This window comes from Homarus americanus, unplaced genomic scaffold, assembly GCF_018991925.1.
Source record: "Homarus americanus isolate GMGI-L3 unplaced genomic scaffold, GMGI_Hamer_2.0 scaffold39618, whole genome shotgun sequence".
Lineage (NCBI taxonomy): Eukaryota > Metazoa > Arthropoda > Malacostraca > Decapoda > Nephropidae > Homarus > Homarus americanus.
In genome coordinates, this window is record NW_024716984.1 from 230,001 (window position 1) to 248,044 (window position 18,044).

Sequence of the window (18,044 nt, forward strand, 5' to 3'; positions counted from 1 at the left end):
TCATTATTTTGATTGCAAAGAATACTGGATAAAAGAGGTACCAGTACTACTAATTGTATCCTACGTGTGTTTACAGGATGTGGAGGAAAGAGTACAGCGAACATTTCCAAACCCAATTGACCGTTGGGCAATTGGTGATGCTCAAGCGGCGATCGAGAAAGCAATTGAAAAGGGGCGCAAGAAGTCGCCCCTTGTCTTACCTGTAGATAAGGCCCACCCTTTGTTACGAGTAAGTGCCGCACACTATGCTACTCACTATTACATGTATTATACTGTCCTACCTAACTAGGGTTTACATGGTATTCACTTGTAGAATTTATCCGTATAAGATCTGGTGAACTGTTGTAAATATATGTGAAGGAAGGTAGCATATAGTTTGTTGAGTCAGTGCCTCAGTACCCCTCTCCCACCCAATATTGTGGGCAGTGGGCTAGATTAGTTTCTTTGACCACAATGAAGATGGGAAGTTTTTACAACAGAGGCACAGAGAATACTGAATACATGAGTGCAGTACATTAATAAGGTAGGTTGGACTTTATGGATGGTTAACACTGAGATTTGTTGGGCAGAAATTTCAGTAGTGTTTCCCATGAAGTTAATCCCCCGCAGAGATTGAGGGTTTACCGTACGGTCGGAAGCACTAATCGCTACCATCCCCGCCCCCTCCCCAGTAGCAGGAGCCACAGCCAGTGAAGGCCGATATTGACACTATTGATACAATGCAGTGTCGCCAGCTATGATAGTTCCAAAACTATCCGTGAAGGGGAAGGAGGAGGTAAGGTCTCTCCGATCACCCCGCTGTCACTTTCCATGGCTTTGGCTACTGGGGGGGGGGTTGATTAGTGCTGCTGACTGTGCTGTATGTGTAGGTATTTGCACTCTCGTTGTAGTAGTCCTGTGCCTGTCACTTTCTACCATTCAAATTCTTGTATTATTTCCCTCTGTCTCTTGATCATATGTCATAGAGAGAAGTAAAGATTTTGTAATAGATAAGCAATTAAAAGATAACATCTTAGTGACAATGAACTAATAAATTAATGTTTGTTGTTTCAGGATGTTCTTCAGACAAAGATTGATTATCAAGTAACATTGTATATAGTTGCTGTTTTAGAGTATATATCTGCAGATATATTAAAGGTAAGGGACAACTGTTTATTATTTCAGTAGGATTTTTTTATATGAAATTTTATTAAACTAAACACTTGAGATATGAAAAAACCCATGGACTCATGCTCTTCACCTGTTACTGATAATAATTCATCCATTACCTGAAAGTAATGATTATTGTAAACTATAATTACTAGACAATACCCAGTCCATCCACATGATGTTATGGTCATGCAGGTGTCTGGTAATTCAACACACTGTACTGTACTGTGTTAACCAGCTTTGGAGGGAGACATTTTGTGACGTTCATTACCTGACATATTTGTTAAAGTAGTGCTCACTGTACAGTATTGAGTGTGTGGGAAGTAACTGACTCATTATATAAATATGTATTTCCATGTAGATTATTGCTTATCAAATAAGTGAAAACCTATATTTTCCCCCCCCAAAAAAAGATCATCTACAATGGGGCTGTCCCAAACCTCTGCAGATAATTGAGTCTGCTGTACGTCTTTTTATTAAATGAATCTGAAAAAAAAATTGTTTTGGTCACTGCTGTCATAAGGATCCTATAAATATTACTTTATATGATTTTGTCAAGAAACAATGTCTTATAAATATTCATCTCACAACAGCTTGCTGGGAATTATGTCAAAAACATTAGACATATTGAGGTGACCCAACAAGACATCAGAGTAGCCATGTGTGCTGACAAGGTAAGGTCTCCAGAGTTACAGAGGCTGTGTAAGATGCTGTTACCAATATTATGTTGGGAACTACAGTTAAAATGTCTAGAGGAGTGATGTGACATGTTGTGAATCACCGTGGATGATGAGAATCACTTTCTACACTGTATTGTGTGTATCATTTAGTTGAGGGTAAGACCATTTATTGTATAATTAATCCAACCTAATATACAGGATGAGATAGAGGATTTACTGTACAGTGTTAGGTGTGTGTGTGTGTGTGCGTGTGTGTGCGTGTGTGTGTGTGTGTGTTTTTTTTAAACCAGAGGGTGTACCTTGGTAGAGAACATATTTTACAGTGTTAAGAATGGAGTAAAGTAGAGCCAAAGAAGGGAGAAAGTGTGTATATCACTGCTCAAGCTTCCTGCCATCCAACATTAAGCAGGAAAAGATTTGAAAAGAGTAAAAATAAAAGATGTTAGTGTAATGATGTGTGATGGGAGAGGCAACAGTGGGGACAGCTGTTGGTGTCCAGAGTGTGTGATGGGAGAGGCAACAGTGGGGACAGCTGTTGGTGTCCAGAGTGTGTGATGGGAGAGGCAACAGTGGGGACAGCTGTTGGTGTCCAGAGTGTGTGATGGGAGAGGCAACAGTGGGGACAGCTGTTGGTGTCCAGAGTGTGTGATGGGAGAGGCAACAGTGGGGACAGCTGGTGGTGTCCAGAGTGTGTGATGGGAGAGGCAACAGTGGGAGAGTGTGTGATGGGACAGCAGTGGTGGTGGTGTCCAGAGTGTGTGATGGGAGAGCAACAGTGGAGACAGCTGGTGGTGTCCAGAGTGTGTGATGGAGAGGCAGCAGTGGGACAGCTGTTGGTGTCCAGAGTGTGTGATGGGAGAGCAACAGTGGGGACAGCTGTTGGTGTCCAGAGTATGTGATGGGAGAGGCAACAGTGGGGACAGCTGTTGGTGTCCAGAGTGTGTGATGGGAGAGGCAACAGTGGGGACAGCTGGTGGTGTCCAGAGTGTGTGTGGGAGAGCAACAGTGGGGACAGCTGTTGGTGTCCAGAGTGTGTGATGGGAGAGGCAACAGTGGGGACAGCTGTTGGTGTCCAGAGTGTGTGATGGGAGAGGCAACAGTGGGGACAGCTGTTGGTGTCCAGAGTGTGTGATGGGAGAGGCAACAGTGGGGACAGCTGTTGGTGTCCAGAGTGTGTGATGGGAGAGGCAACAGTGGGGACAGCTGTTGGTGTCCAGAGTGTGTGGGCTCAGCTAAAACGACACCATAGCTTTGTTAATATCTTCACTGGTCTGAACCTCCCAATTATTAACTTGCCTACTTATACAACATTGTTTTTGATACACTAAATATAAGTTAATAGGGTTTCTAAACAAGCTTTTTACATGTACAGTAGTTTGATTTACATGAAAATAGGATTATTAACCCTTTGTGGTCCCCTCTGTGATGAATAAAATCATCTGGAAGTTAGCCAAATAGAATATTTAAAGTGGTGTCCGTCACTGTAGTGAAAGGGTTAAGCATTACAAGAATATTAAGAGTTATGAGGTACATGAGATAAGAGTTAGAAGTATATAAGTCAGGAGCTTTAATATAACTTTGTGATCATGTTCCTCAGGTGCTTATGGACATGTTCCAACAAGACGAAGACGGGGAGATGAGTGGCGTTGGAGAGGACACAAACCTTGACACATCCATCACCTACGATGAACTCGTCAAGGACCTCATACAGGAGAAGAAGACCTATATTAGGGAACTCAATATGATCATTAAGGTAAATCACATTATACTTACTTTTGACGAAAGAAAATTATTAACTTCAACTTAAGCTGTTATTTTGGGCAAAAAATATTTGGACAACTTAGGTATTGTTTGAATGTATTTGAACCTATAGTACAGTAGTCCAATTACTAAAGGTAGAAATAACATTTAAGATATCGTATTTTATTTGATTTATTATATTTTCCATTGTACAGGTGTTTTGTATATTTATTGTTACTTTTAATGTACAGGTATTTTAAAGCCCTCCAGGGTATAAGCATCTGACAGCTTGGTCAGCTATCCTTGGTCAAATTGCCTCACTGTTTACCACTGTTGTATATCTGCACTGGCTAGGCACAAAGGAAACTGTGTACTCCCACGGTCTATGTGCACCATATACTGTATACCTACATTGTCTATATTCATGCTGAACTGTATACTGTACTTGTGTAGTTTATATACATGCCTATCCAGCTGTAAACCTGTACAGTATGACAGTTTTAGTTAATAATTATAAGGTATTATTAATCAATACTTATGTTGCCATCCAGGTATTTCGAGACAAACTGCAACAGATTCCATCATTACAAGAGAGCGGTATTAGAGAACTCGAGATAATCTTCTCCAACGTCACGGAGATTTACGATTTCTCTGTCAACTTCCTCGGCTCTCTGGAAGACACTGTGGAAGTTACCGAAGAAAACGAATCTCCGGTTATTGGCATCTGCTTTGAGGAATTGGCTGAGGTGAGTCGTGGGGACGTCATTGTGAATGTTTAGAGGGTGACATGACGTTGAGTTGGGTTTGGGGGGGTGACCGTACTGTACTGCTGATGCTTGGCTGTAGGATTTAGTGTCTGGGGGTAAACTGATCAGAGTGACACATGGTATTTGGGGTCTTGTTGTGAGAGGGAAACACCAGAGTAGAAAATGTGTATTGCTACAGGAAGAATGATTGAATGAACAACAGAGAATGAATAAAAGAGAATGAACAGCAGAGAAAGAAGAATGAGAGAGAGATTCAGTGTTAGTTTTGTGTTGCAGTGTGAAGTTCGAGAGAGCAATGAAATGAATTATTCAGACTCTTTTTATATGTAATTCTTCTGAGATATTTAGCCATTTGCTCACATATTATTTGCTATTTTAAGGTGAAGGAACTTAGCGTCTTTCTTCTTCCTCGTCTCTTTCCAACCAGGGCGCCGAATTCGACGTGTATGCGAAATATGCGAGCGATGTCTTGCGGGCGGAGTGTGCCGAGACGCTGATGGAGGTGGTGAGCAGACCTGACGTAAGCGACGCCCTCACCAGCGCTGGCCACGGCTTCAAGGAGGCCGTCAAGTACTACCTGCCCAAACTGCTTCTTGTACCTGTGTATCATGTCTTTACCTACTTTAAGGACATTGAGGTGAGTTAATACTTGTTGAGGTGTGTTATATTTACTGTTCAGGTGTGTTATGCTTCTTGAGGTGTGTTATATTTACTGTTCAGGTGTGTTATGCTTCTTGAGGTGTGTTATATTTACTGTAGAGGAGAGTTATAATCAACATAAATAGTTATAATTACTGTTGGCTTCATTATAATCACAGTTACTGGCAGTTATAGTTAATTTTGTGTAAATTGAAAGTTTACTGTATATTTTGAGATAGAGTACTGTACTGTACCAAGGAGGGGAGGTGTGCCAAGACCAGTGTGAGGAGTTGAGTGTAATTATATAGAGGGTTTAGTTTATAATATAACTCTGGGCTTTATGTGTTGAGGAGGAAAGGTCATAAACACAGAGATAAAGGTTTAAGTAATTTGTTTTCTTTATTCCTTTTCACGTCATCTCTGGATCCCCGGACACTTGGTTACCTGGTCGTCTGGTTGTACATGTTGTGTGTGTCTATGGTCATCAATGGACAGATGTTGCTGAGTAATACAGAATCTGAAGAAGGACGGGAGAGCCTTGAACAAGTGAAGGGGCTCTTGTGGCCGCTTCAGAGTCAGTTAGAGCGCAACATACAGAACTCTGTGTATGCTCCTTACCTCAAGAGAAAAATAGGGTATGATTAATATTTTTATTTATTTTGCCCCTAAAGGAAATTCATCTGCTACAGTACCTAATGATATATGAAAGTCATAACATGATGTTTGTCATAAGTGATGAGAAATATTTTTGTGGTGTCTGTTGACATACATTAATCTTAGTAACTTGTATCCCACAGGGAAATCAATTTACGTCATAGACGGCAAAGTAGACAACAAACTTTATTAAAGATGAAAGACTTACAACGGTCTATAGACGGCTGGGAAGGCAAGGTCATCACCCAGTGCTGCAATGAGTTTGTTTTAGGTAAGACTTGGGTCAGCAAATACTGTACAGCATAAAGGAACATGTTAATGAGTGTGTATATTAATAGTAAAGTAAAGTCATGAATTACAACCATTTGATGTTTGTAGCCACTCAGTACAGTGCAAACTTTGTATTGGTGAATTTAATGCACAAAGACAGTGCATAAGTTGAGACACAGATTGCACTGAAGACACCTTATTGTTATTACAGTAAATTATGGAGTAAAATTGTCTTTCAAATTCTACATTATTACTTATATGTATTTTATCTGTTTAGTTCTTTTTCTTAAGTCTTTACAGCTGTAGTGCAGTTTGACCAGGATCTAGAACAAATATACACATACACTCACCTCATTCACTCATTATTACTGCAGTATTAAAATTGTTTTACAAGGGTAAACCTTTTCAATATGGGTGTTAAATATTTACCTGGTTTACCTCCCTTTTACTTGACACAACCCAGCATCACACCTCAGCAACACACCTCAGCAACACACCTCAGCATCACACCTCAGCAACACACCTCAGCAACACACCTCAGCATCACACCTCAGCAACACACCTCAGCATCACATTCAGCAACACACCTCAGCATCACACCTCAGCAACACACCTCAGCAACACACCTCAACAACACTTCTCAGCAACACACCTCAGCATCACACCTCAGCAACACACCTCAGCATCACACCTCAGCAACACACCTCAGCATCACACCTCAGCATCACACCTCAGCAACACACCTCAGCATCACATTCAGCAACACACCTCAGCATCACACCTCAGCATCACACCTCAGCAACACACCTCAGCAACACGTCCTTCCTCAATATTTTCATTACTGTCCAGTCACTATCAACCCCTTGAGTATGGTGTCGCCTCCGAGATAAATAAAACAATTTATCTTTAGGAAATAAAATATTCAAAAGTGGTGTCCCTGTAGTGAATGGGTTAATTATACTCTCAGTACTTGCAGACTCTCCCAATAGCCTTGTTGTGATCATTGATACAGAGGGAGACCTGTTGAAGCTGGGAGCCACCGGGAGGAAGCAGACCGAGCGTCACGTCTTCCTCTTTGACGGTTTAATAGTCCTCTGCAAGAGCAATAACAGGAGATCATCAGTCACAGGCCAGGTCAGTCAGTCAGTCAGTCATATGGATAACAAAGTAACTTATTTATTTATCATTTCACTACTTATAAGCTCACTAACCAGTCATTCAGGCAGTTGGTCTCTTCTTTATTACTTTGTAGTGACTGAGTGTTGTGAATTAGTGGAAAACTTTGAGGTTGTGTGGAAATTCTGATTCATTTCATCTTCCATGACTGAGGATGATGGGACGACGTAAGGGAATTGTCTTGTAATTTGTCTTTTTTTTTGTATGAGATTTAATGCAACTCCCACATGACCTGATGAATACAGTACAGTTAAGGCTGAGTGAGAAAAAGAACATTGAGGTGTTTTATTACTTTTGTACTGATGATTAAAATACAGTACAGTAGAAAGTCGATATAACGCAAGATACGTTCCAAGAGAGGTCGTCACGTTAAATTGAATTCACACTAAATCGAAGTGTTGTTTCAATGGAATAATTTAGTTTGGTACTTGAGAGAAACACAAAATACTAAAAAATGTGAGAACAATATATGGTGTAATGATATACAGTATATGCAGCAAGCACTCCCTGCAGTCGAGTTGGGAGCTGGACGGTACTGTTACTGCCTGGTACTGCCCTGTACTGTCTGCTGCCTCGTGTCACTGGCCCTCCCCCTGCACTTTCACTTTCCTCTCAACTTAGTTTTTCATGACTTTATGATATCAAAAATAGATTTTCATCCACCTTAGTTAGGCAAGTCATCCTCTTAAGATGCAGAGCCCAACTCGACCAGTTCATCATCCACATCACTGTCTGGTGGTGCGGCTGTGGAGGCACCTGTCACGCGGGAAGCACTGGATGACGGCCGTGTCTGCCCAGATGTAGATGGGCCAGTAAATGATGTAGTGGCTGGCCTCTTGGACATAGTGGTGATGGTTGATGCACGTGGTAGAAGGAGATAGTGTCACAATATGTCCGTTCACTAGAGCATCAGTGTGAGAACTGGGGATGTGGGAGGGTGGAGGGCAGCCATGTAGCTGCCCAGAGAGGTGTCTGGCGGGAAACATTAGGCGCAAAATTTAAAATATTGTTTCCATGTGATGCGCCAGATTTGATTCCCGTAAAATAGGAAAGATTCGCGTTAAATTGATATGTTGTCCTTAATTGTGGGTGTCGCTTTAAATCAATAATTTTAAATTGATTCGCATTAAATTGATGTTCTATTGTATTATTATTTTTGTGCTGATGTACATTCACCCACAAAAGTACTGTCACCTCCTGCTGCTCCCTGAACCTCAAGATTCAGACTCGCGAATCTGAAGCAGTAGACACAAGCATTGTGTTGTCCATGGATGCTTCAGAGTCACAGGTCTGCTTCTCGGGGTTCAAGGAGCAGCAGAGGAGGCGACAGGACTTATGTTTGCGACTGTATGATGAGGAAGCTTCTGGTAATATGTGGACGTCCAAGGGTTTGTGTCGGTATGAATGTTGTAGGGAAGATAAGTCCTCTATTTTAATTCCAATTTTTATAAGATAATGTTAGAATGTTCAAATAGAAAGGTGTTTGTGATGCAGTGAGCAGCCATTGATATAGTATGACCAGTGTTTCAGTGTATTAACCACCTTGTACAGGACTTTCTCCATCCGTTGGCCAAATAAAGTATTAAACTTGTCATCCCTGTACAGTACTGTTAAGATTAAGGGTCATGTTGAGAGGTGGAACACTGTGGTTATGTTACAATGTCTCACCTTGTTGCTTCTCTCTTTCAGATTGGAGAATATAGATATAAGGAGAAATTCTTAATGAGAATGGTGGAGATCCTTGACAGAGAAGACACAGAAGGTAGTGTAGTGTTTGGTACAAGTTGTAGGAGAATGTTTAGACACAAGATGAATATAAGTTTTATGTTTAGATTTCATAAGAATATAAATTTTAAGTACCGGTAATCTAAGATGGGAGTAGTGACCCTGCCTGGCCAGTTAAGAGAACACTGAAGTCCTACATATGATACATAATTCCCAGTCTGTAAAAGTGGGTGGGTGGTAGGAAGGATGTCTGGCCATAAAACTTGCTTCGATTATGCCTGATGGATGACATGCCATCTGGTAATCACGACTTAAACCTCACAAGTGTGGAAAATGTCTGTTAAACTGTGATGCTGATGAATTTTAAGTAATGTTTTGTTCATGTCGGTGGAAATCTATAAGAGGAAATGAGTCTGTAGAAAGAGACCAGGTATTAAAAAAATTAGGGTAATTGGGAACTGATTACAGGTAGTTAATATGATGATTAAGCTCTTACTAATTATACTGTTCAACATAAATTTGTGCTATGAGATACAGACCAACTAACTCTTGGGTTGTATGACAGAGGTGAAACACTCTTTTGAGATTCGACCGAGGGACCAGCCCAGTGTGGTGCTACTTGCAAAGTCTGCAGAAGAGAAGAACACCTGGATGGCTGCTCTCGTCATGCTCAACACTCGCAGGTACAATACGACTCTTGCCTCGTCTTTTCGCGCTTGAATAAATCCTGAAATAATTTTTTTAAACTATGATTGACCAGAGGAGAGAAACAGTATTATGCCATTTGTTTGTTGTCTCGCGAATTAAGTTGTTCTTGAAGATAACTGTTTAACGAGTTGTTTTTGCTAACTGGTTGAGATAATTTGATCTTGTTTTGCAGTATGTTAGAAAGAACCTTAGACAGTATACTACTTGATGAGGAGAAGCAGCATCCCTTGAGACTCCCAGACCCTTCAGTATATCAGTTTGCCATCCAAGACTCAGAGTCGAATATCATCATCGAGGAGAAGGAAAACTCAGGGACTCCGCTCATTAAGGTGACTAATTGGTGGAGTTACAGTCTAGTAGTGTTGGCATTCTTCAGTCACTCCACTCATCATTAAGGTGACTGATGTTACAGTCTAGTAGTGTTGGCATTCTTCAGTCACTCCACTCATCATTAAGGTGACTGATGTTACAGTCTCGTAGTAATGTTGGCATCTTGCAGTAGTTGAGGGATTATCTATTTTGTAAGTGGTAATTTTAGAGTGAATGAATTGGATGATTTAGCATTTCCAGCATGAATGAACCGGATGATTCAACGTAATACGCTCACTGTGTTGATAGTGAAGGACTTAGGAGAGGTAATGTTGTTGTCTCTCAGGTTATAAAAGTGGTTGTATTTATTTATGTAGTTATTTTTTAATATTCAATAATTACTATGATACCAATATTTTAAATTTAGGATTCAGTTTAAAAAAAATTTGACTAGTTATTTCTATATTATAGGATTGAAATATTTGATATAGTCAGTTATATTAAGTTTTCTTCTATAAAACACACTTATAATATTGTTTGTTTCAGGGAGCAACTCTGCCAAAACTGGTCGAGCGGTTAACATACCACATGTACGCGGACCCAATGTTTGTACGCACATTTCTTACAACTTACCGGAGTTTTTGCACACCAATGGTAAGTGAAGCATGTGGTGATGCTGTACAGAGTGTCTAGGTTCAGTACTGTATTAAGTAAGTTCCTGTTGTAGGTTTATGAGTTGAATCTAAAGTTAATTTTTTAATATATATACAATGGTAGACATGTGTGATGGTCATTTCTGGGTATTCATAAAGAACTTGTGACATGTAAGGTATAGTTAGAAGTATTGGTTAGTCTTAGTGATGAAGGTAACAGAAACATGTACAGTAGTTGAGGCTGGGAGGAAGGTTATGGATACTGAAGTACAATTATATTGATCATGTTAGTGTTTGTGTTGTAGTTGTAATGTATAGTTGTGGTTATTTGTATTGGGGGGACGGGGTCAGGGTACAATGTTGGCATGACACTGTACGGTACTGTTTTTGGTCTGTGTCTGTATGTGTGAAAGTAAAGAAGACATATTATCTGGTGTTTATGTGGGCCCAGAACTTGGTGCCATGACGACTATGAATCCCCGAACTGATCCCTCAATGCCTGTAAAAATTCATGTCTATCCGGTCACATGAATTTTTGTACAAGTTTCAGTCTGTTCAGGAGTTCAAAGTTGATGTGACTTATTTCTGGTCTCCTTTAAAAACACTGTACAGTACATGCCTTCTTTACACACACACACACACACATGCAACACATACACACACACACACACACACACACACACACACACACATGCACACACACACACACACACACACGTTCCATAAACGGTATTGTGCCATATTTGAACCTCCTAACTCTTGTAACATTAAACTTTTGATTGCAAGTATTGTTAGGTAGTACAGTATTAAGAACCCCCAAAATTAATGTTTGATTAATTCCCTTTGTAGGAATTGCTAGACCTGTTGATACAGCGCTTTGACATACCTGAACCTGAACTACCGCCTGTGAGCGAAGAGGAGCCGCAGGAGGTGAAGAACCAGCAGACCTCTATACACAGAGAGATTCTTAAGCGCTTTCGCAAGGAGTATTCACAACCAGTTCAGTTTAGGTAATGAAGCTTTGTAACTTGTATACAGACACAGTAATTCTTTCCATATTGTAAATGTTTAAAGAGGTTGTTACTTGATTTTGCATTATTAAGAGAGTTTATTGTACAGTAGTGGTGTCTTGATATGAACTTAAATGTGACTTTGAATTATGTTTGTAGACGTATCCAGTATCTCTCCCATACATGAATAATATTTTAAATTACATCAATAGTAATAACTTGGTTGACTGATACTATTATATTTTGTATACTTTTTTGTTGTGTAGGCAGACCAGATATCTCAAAGGAAATTAAAACACAATAAGTGTGTGTGTGTGTGTGGCCGTCATCAAAGTGTTGCTAATGCACCCGATCTTTCGTCTCATCCCTCAGAGTTTTAAATGTTTTACGTCACTGGGTAGACTACCACTTTTACGACTTTGAACGAGACAAGACACTGCTGGACAACCTCACGAGTTTCCTGGAGAAGGTTAAGGGAAAGTCAATGCGGAAGTGGGTGGAGTCCATCACCAAGATCATCCAGAGGCGGGTAAGTTGTGTACAGTATAGTTTAGATCCAAGACTTTGTTAACCTTGGAAAGATTAGTCGTCTAGTCTTGAATGTTCATTGTTTAATTTTATACAGGTACAGTACATGTAAATAGATTACAGTGCATGACATTATACAGTATTGATAGTTTGTTGTTGTGGCCGTAACTGCTTTATAATTTGTGCAATAATTAAGAATAACATTGATGGGTGGGATGGAAACACAGGGTTGATCTGACTTTATTTATTTCTCTAATGTTTTGGGCTACACAAAACCCGTCTTCAGAGAGAATACAAGTGGAGGAAGTTTGATATTTTATTTTAAATATGACAAACTTCATTTATTGTGTTTAATGTATAGTACAGATCAGCGGTTCCCAACTATATAATACATTATATGCCTGAGGGTCACGACACCGTATTGTTGGGAAATTTAGGGTCGCAGCCAAAAATGGTTGGGAACCACTGGTATAGATGGTTGATTAATATTTTTTATATATAACAGATTATTTTGATGTCATTGTGTAGTTTTTGTTAATTGAGTCGCCAACTTGCAGTGTAATGAGGAACAGAGAGAGATCACCTTCAGCTTAAACAAGTCACCTCCCTCCCCCAAGTGGCACATCAGATTAGAAGAGAAGGACTGGGAGGCCATTCTTCCCATCAGTGCTGGAGGAACTACCACAAATGTAAGTTATTTCTTTCTCTTTATTTACACAAGGAAGAGAGAGATGTACATGCTTACAATAGTGTGAAACCTCTATGTTGTGGACTATATGGAGAGGAGTCTGTTATATTGAGGACTCTTTAGATGAGAGACTCCCTTCTCACGGAATATGGAGAGAGAAGTCTACTACATGGAGGTTTCACTGTGTTAAGAGGTTTCTGTCAATGGTTTAGTCTCACCACCCACAGAGTCTGTCACTAGGCAGTCGTTAACCTTGAGTGTAAAAAATTGTCACCCAAGTAGAATTCTAAAGATTATATGTCAGCCATGATAAGTGTTTGCTCTTCATCACAATATGTAGAAGTTGATTACAAGGTAAATATTCTTGCCACATTAGCAGACAATGTCTCCTTTTTCTCTTTTATGTTTAATATAACAAAGTGTTCATGGCACAATATTGGAAAGATATTTCTGTAATCAGTTCAAAAATTGGGTACATTGAATGAATAAACAGTTTATATCGTAACTATACTCAGTGCAGGATGAGACACCTTCTTTCATTGTTGTATTAAGAACTCCAGATGTTTTTGTTTATATTATGATAATTTTAATTTGTTCTTGCAGCCTGACCTAGTAAGACCACTGCTGATGCTTCATCCTATAGAAATTGCCCGTCAGCTCACATTGCTGGAGTTTGAACTGTACAGAGCGGTGAAGCCATCTGAACTAGTGGGGACGCCATGGACCAAAGAAGACAAAGAAAAACGCTCACCAAACTTGCTCAAACTGATCTACCACACAAACCACGTAAGAGGACGTTATTAGGGGACACCTGGAGGGATGAGACAGCCACAGAGTCAGCCAAGGAGAGAGAAGGGGAAAAGATAAGAAGAGGGTAGAGAGAAGTAGGAAGCTAGTGGGCATAGGGGAAAGAGGGAGGTAGATGTGGAAAGAGAAAGGTGAAGGATGGAGAATCTGTCTGTGGTTATAGAGCTTTAATTCATGACTGAGGGAGGATTAGAGTCAAGTAAACCAATTCTAGGTTTTGTTTCCGTACTCTTGACACTTTAGTGGACAGGTGGATCATGATTAGGGTTTGTTTCATAAACCCTGATTCATGGGGTAGATAAGCTATGGGCAGTGTGCTGAAACTTACACTAATTTAACACGACTGCCCCTGCCTAAGAACACAGATCACATGTTATAATTAACTTGTCTCTTCCCCTCATTCACAAAAAAGAGTTCGTGCTTCAGTACTTATGATGTGGAAGGATGTGGTGAGTGAGTTGATAAATAGGAGGATATACCAGGAAGCATGATGTGAGAGAATGGTTGTGAGGTGTTGGTGGGGGAGGGATGTGCTGCGTATGGATGGTGCTGTGTTTTATGAAGCCACAGGTAAAGCAGATGGAAATCGAGTCCATGTGAGGGAAGTGGGCGACCACAGCAGATCAGGAGAAGTCTTACAAGGGAAACAATAAGTTTAGCCTTGTTTGTTATGAGGTACACAATGTGCCCATCAAATTATGCATCTATAGGAAAAAGAATTTTATAACTTGGTTAAACTATTTTGCTTGGTGAATTAGACATTAAATATTTGTATGAAATGTGAGCCAAATGCCAAATAATTGGTATTTTTACAAGTTATAACTTAAATAAAATTCATTGACTGCATATGTAATGTCCAAAGCAAATGTTCACTATATAATTATAAAATATTTAATATTTCCCCTGTATGTGTGTTTTAGGTAACGCGGTGGTTCATGCGGTGCATCGTGGACTCGGACAACTTTGAAGAGCGCGTGGCTGTGATGTTGAGGGTCGTCGAGATCATGGTGATGTTTCATGACCTCAACAACTTTAGTGGAATTTTTGAGGTGTCCAGTGCACTTGGGTCAGCAGCTGTCCACAGACTAGAGCTTACCAAAATGGTACGGTTTGTTGCCGTTTCTTTTGTTTTACTGATTTAACCTTGACAATATGTATACCATCACTGTCATCCTATTTGGGAATTTTTATAACATATATAAATGGAAATTTATTGTAGTGTTGATTTAGTGTGGAAAGAGGGTCTGTTTTTGCTCTTGATTTCATACAACTTGAGTTTTATTTTAATACCAAAACATTTCATTGCCAACAGGAGGTAAGAAAACGTCTTCCACTGGGCCAGCTGAAGGTCTTTGAAGAAGCATCTGAACTTAGTGAAAACCATTGTAAAAAGTATCAAGAAAAACTTCGATCCATCAACCCTCCATGTGTCCCATTCTTTGGTGAGTTGACTGAGAGAAGCAGCGTTGATGTTTAGGACACTCTACTCAAGGACACAAAAGGATATTGTTATATGTACTTATAAACACTGACATGTACTCAAGGACACACTTATATGTACTCACTCAACAAATCATACAATTTAGAATCTATATAATTATTGGAGTTATTGCCAAAAAAAAATCATATTTATAGAATGAAAACAATGGGGATTTTAAGGCTTATCCTTCAGTTGTGTGCGTGTCTGTTTTTACTGTTAGGTGATGGATCTGAGAGAGGTGTAGATGGTCAGCTCTTAGGATGTCTAGAAAGGTTTTATCTTTATCTCTATTCCTGTTGAGACTTTAGGTACTGAGTACAATATTGAATATACCTTTAGATAGATGGATAAGTTAGCTTCTTATGCATTAATTACTTACGGTAAATTGATAGAGAGATGAATGGGAATATAATTTGTGTTTTGTGGTCTTGACAGGGATGTACCTGACCAACATCTTGCTCATCGAAGAGGGTAACCCCGACTTCCTCCCTCGGGCTGCGGAAGGTCTCATAAATTTCTCCAAGCGACGAAAAGTGGCGGAGATCACCGGGGAGATTCAGCAGTATCAGAATCAACCTTACTGTTTGGAGATGGAGCCGCGCATTAGAGTAAGTACTGTACCCATGCGTCGTCGTATAGTTATTTTATTTATTTATTAACATCCGCTTCAACTCGTCAAATGAACCTTCTGTAGTGTGTTGGTGATAAACTCTACAGTACATATATTTAATAGCAGTATTGTACAAATTATGAAAGGTAAGTTAAAGAAGGGGGCACTACAGAGCTCCTTGGTGCACCACAGTCAAGAGTCACCTACACTTATACCTGGTACAATTGCTGGCATTTTTGTGAGATGTGGCAACTCTCTGGATGCTTCTCTAGCATCCTTAGTCTGGCCGCTATTATGAGGTTCCATGGGGCCATTCTGGGAGTTTTAATATGATGTAAACAAACACACAGTTGCCACATCTCAAAACATGCCAGCCATTGTACCGGGTATAAGTGCAGGTGACTGTACGTACTTGTAATCCATTATCTGATATTTTCATGAAGGTAAGTTGTTCTAATGACACCCATGACAATCTGTATTTCATGACTGTAAAATACCTGGTTGGAGTTGTGTTATGTGGTGAACATTATTACAGGAAACCTAATGTCTACCATATGGTGCTTTTGTATTAGTAAGGAGCAGTCAGGCATCATACTATATTACCTATTTTCTTCATACATGGCAATGATGGTTGACCCACCATGACCCATAATATGTAGTAACATACCGTGTAATGCAGCTAACCACATATACGTTGCTATGATGAACGATACTGCCAGCTTTATTGGCCAATGGCATTCAAGGAGATGTGTAGGGAAGATGACTCACCTCTTGGATTATCTTAAAACTGGGCATATATATATATATATATATATATATATATACACACATACACACAGTATATCAAGTACAGCAGCTTGTAATAGGTATTTTGTACAAGTTATCTTTTAGAAATGTTTTGTTATTTGGGTTGTGGCAGTGATTTGGTGGCTGTGAGGGAGGGTGTTGATCAAGGGCAAAGCAATATTTCCTGGGAATGACTCCCTATTCTTTTTCATAAGGTAAATATTTGTTTTTGTTTTCTACCTTACACCGGAACATAGAAAGTAGCTCATGTAAGGTCAAGTTAACTCTTAAGGCACTCTTTACTATTCATAGATTACATTGGCTTACATAAGGTTATGTTACTTGGGGCCAATTGCAAGAACGGTTATGGGGTGTACGATGCCATTTCCGATGACCTTCTTGCCCTGGTCTTTTTCAGCAATATCGCCTTTAACACATGGAATTCTGCACTTTTCGAAGCTTTGGAGGAGTCTCGAAACAAGTTTCCTGGTGGGAATTATTAGCTAGTGCTGTACTCAAAATATCGAAACTTCGAGATCTCTCCAGGGCTTCAAAAGGGTGGTATAACTGAAACGATCAGGGCAAGAAGGTCATCGTAAAAGGCGTCGTACACCCAACGACTGTTCTTGCAATTGGCCCTTGGTTACGTAGTGACGATATTGATGGCTGGTGTTATAATTATCAACACACACGTGCACACGTGCACACACACACACACACACACACACGTGCACACACACATCCTTGACCACAGAAGGGTCAAGACGTACCTGACGCTCCTCTTGGAGCAGCCAGGTCAACTGTTAAGTTGGCCCATACCAACCCCATCCCCTGAACCCCTCCTCCCCACCGGAATATCAACAAGTTCTCGCCAGAAGTTACAATTTCATTTAGGAAAGAAATGGAACCAGTGTTAAACAGAGGTGAACAGTGGTGAACAGTGCTTAAGTCAGTGAGAACAACTCAACAGTAACAGTCGTACCCAAGTTAACCTTCACACAGTGAGGTCCCAGGTACCCAGTGATAACGGCCCCCGCGAGACCCAACAACAACCAGCGATGTGTTATCCATCTACGATAGGAAAGCCTGGGACCACATGTCACTCATATAACACCGTCTGTGAAGGAATTACTATACCACGTCAGGTCCCTCATAACACCATCTGTGAGGTAATTACTACACCACGTGGTCCCTCATAACACCATCTGTGAGGGAATTACTACACCACGTCAGGTCCCTCATAACACCATCTGTGAGGGAATTACTACACCACGTCAGGTCCCTCATAACACCATCTGGGAGGGAGTTACTAAACTACGAGTTTGCTGTTCAACACCTACATTAATCTGTATGTTCACTGGATGTTCCTTTACCTTTCTCTAATGAAGGCTTTTGTTAAACCACCAATGTATGTAATAAGTCATTTATGTCCAATGTATATTTTCAGCCTTCGAGCTGCAGAACTTTTTCAATAAACCGTTAATTATTATTATTATTATTATTACACACACACACACGCGCACACACACACACACACACACGCGCACACACACACACACACACACACACACACACACACACACACACACACACACACTGTTATCAACAAGGCCATTGCACTAGGGCTGCCCACCAACCTGGTCTCATGGCTCACTGATTTCTTGA

At 40.2% G+C, this 18,044-nt stretch overlaps 1 protein-coding gene across 2 annotated transcripts in view; it reads left to right on the top strand.

Moving 5' to 3' along the window:
- LOC121858774 (son of sevenless homolog 2-like) overlaps window positions 1-18,044 on the top strand; it is a 64,985-nt gene that overhangs the window by 7,793 nt on the left and 39,148 nt on the right. For both annotated transcript variants that reach the window (XM_042355404.1, XM_042355405.1), the window contains exons 3-22: window positions 77-229; window positions 1,054-1,137; window positions 1,743-1,823; window positions 3,427-3,582; window positions 4,121-4,315; window positions 4,764-4,973; window positions 5,471-5,610; window positions 5,773-5,900; window positions 6,912-7,033; window positions 8,765-8,837; window positions 9,366-9,483; window positions 9,681-9,837; window positions 10,364-10,471; window positions 11,320-11,480; window positions 11,853-12,009; window positions 12,566-12,697; window positions 13,300-13,482; window positions 14,424-14,606; window positions 14,816-14,945; window positions 15,419-15,591. In XM_042355404.1, the coding sequence (XP_042211338.1) occupies window positions 77-229; window positions 1,054-1,137; window positions 1,743-1,823; window positions 3,427-3,582; window positions 4,121-4,315; window positions 4,764-4,973; window positions 5,471-5,610; window positions 5,773-5,900; window positions 6,912-7,033; window positions 8,765-8,837; window positions 9,366-9,483; window positions 9,681-9,837; window positions 10,364-10,471; window positions 11,320-11,480; window positions 11,853-12,009; window positions 12,566-12,697; window positions 13,300-13,482; window positions 14,424-14,606; window positions 14,816-14,945; window positions 15,419-15,591 (2,844 nt within the window). The remainder of the gene's footprint in view (window positions 1-76; window positions 230-1,053; window positions 1,138-1,742; window positions 1,824-3,426; window positions 3,583-4,120; window positions 4,316-4,763; window positions 4,974-5,470; window positions 5,611-5,772; window positions 5,901-6,911; window positions 7,034-8,764; window positions 8,838-9,365; window positions 9,484-9,680; window positions 9,838-10,363; window positions 10,472-11,319; window positions 11,481-11,852; window positions 12,010-12,565; window positions 12,698-13,299; window positions 13,483-14,423; window positions 14,607-14,815; window positions 14,946-15,418; window positions 15,592-18,044) is intronic.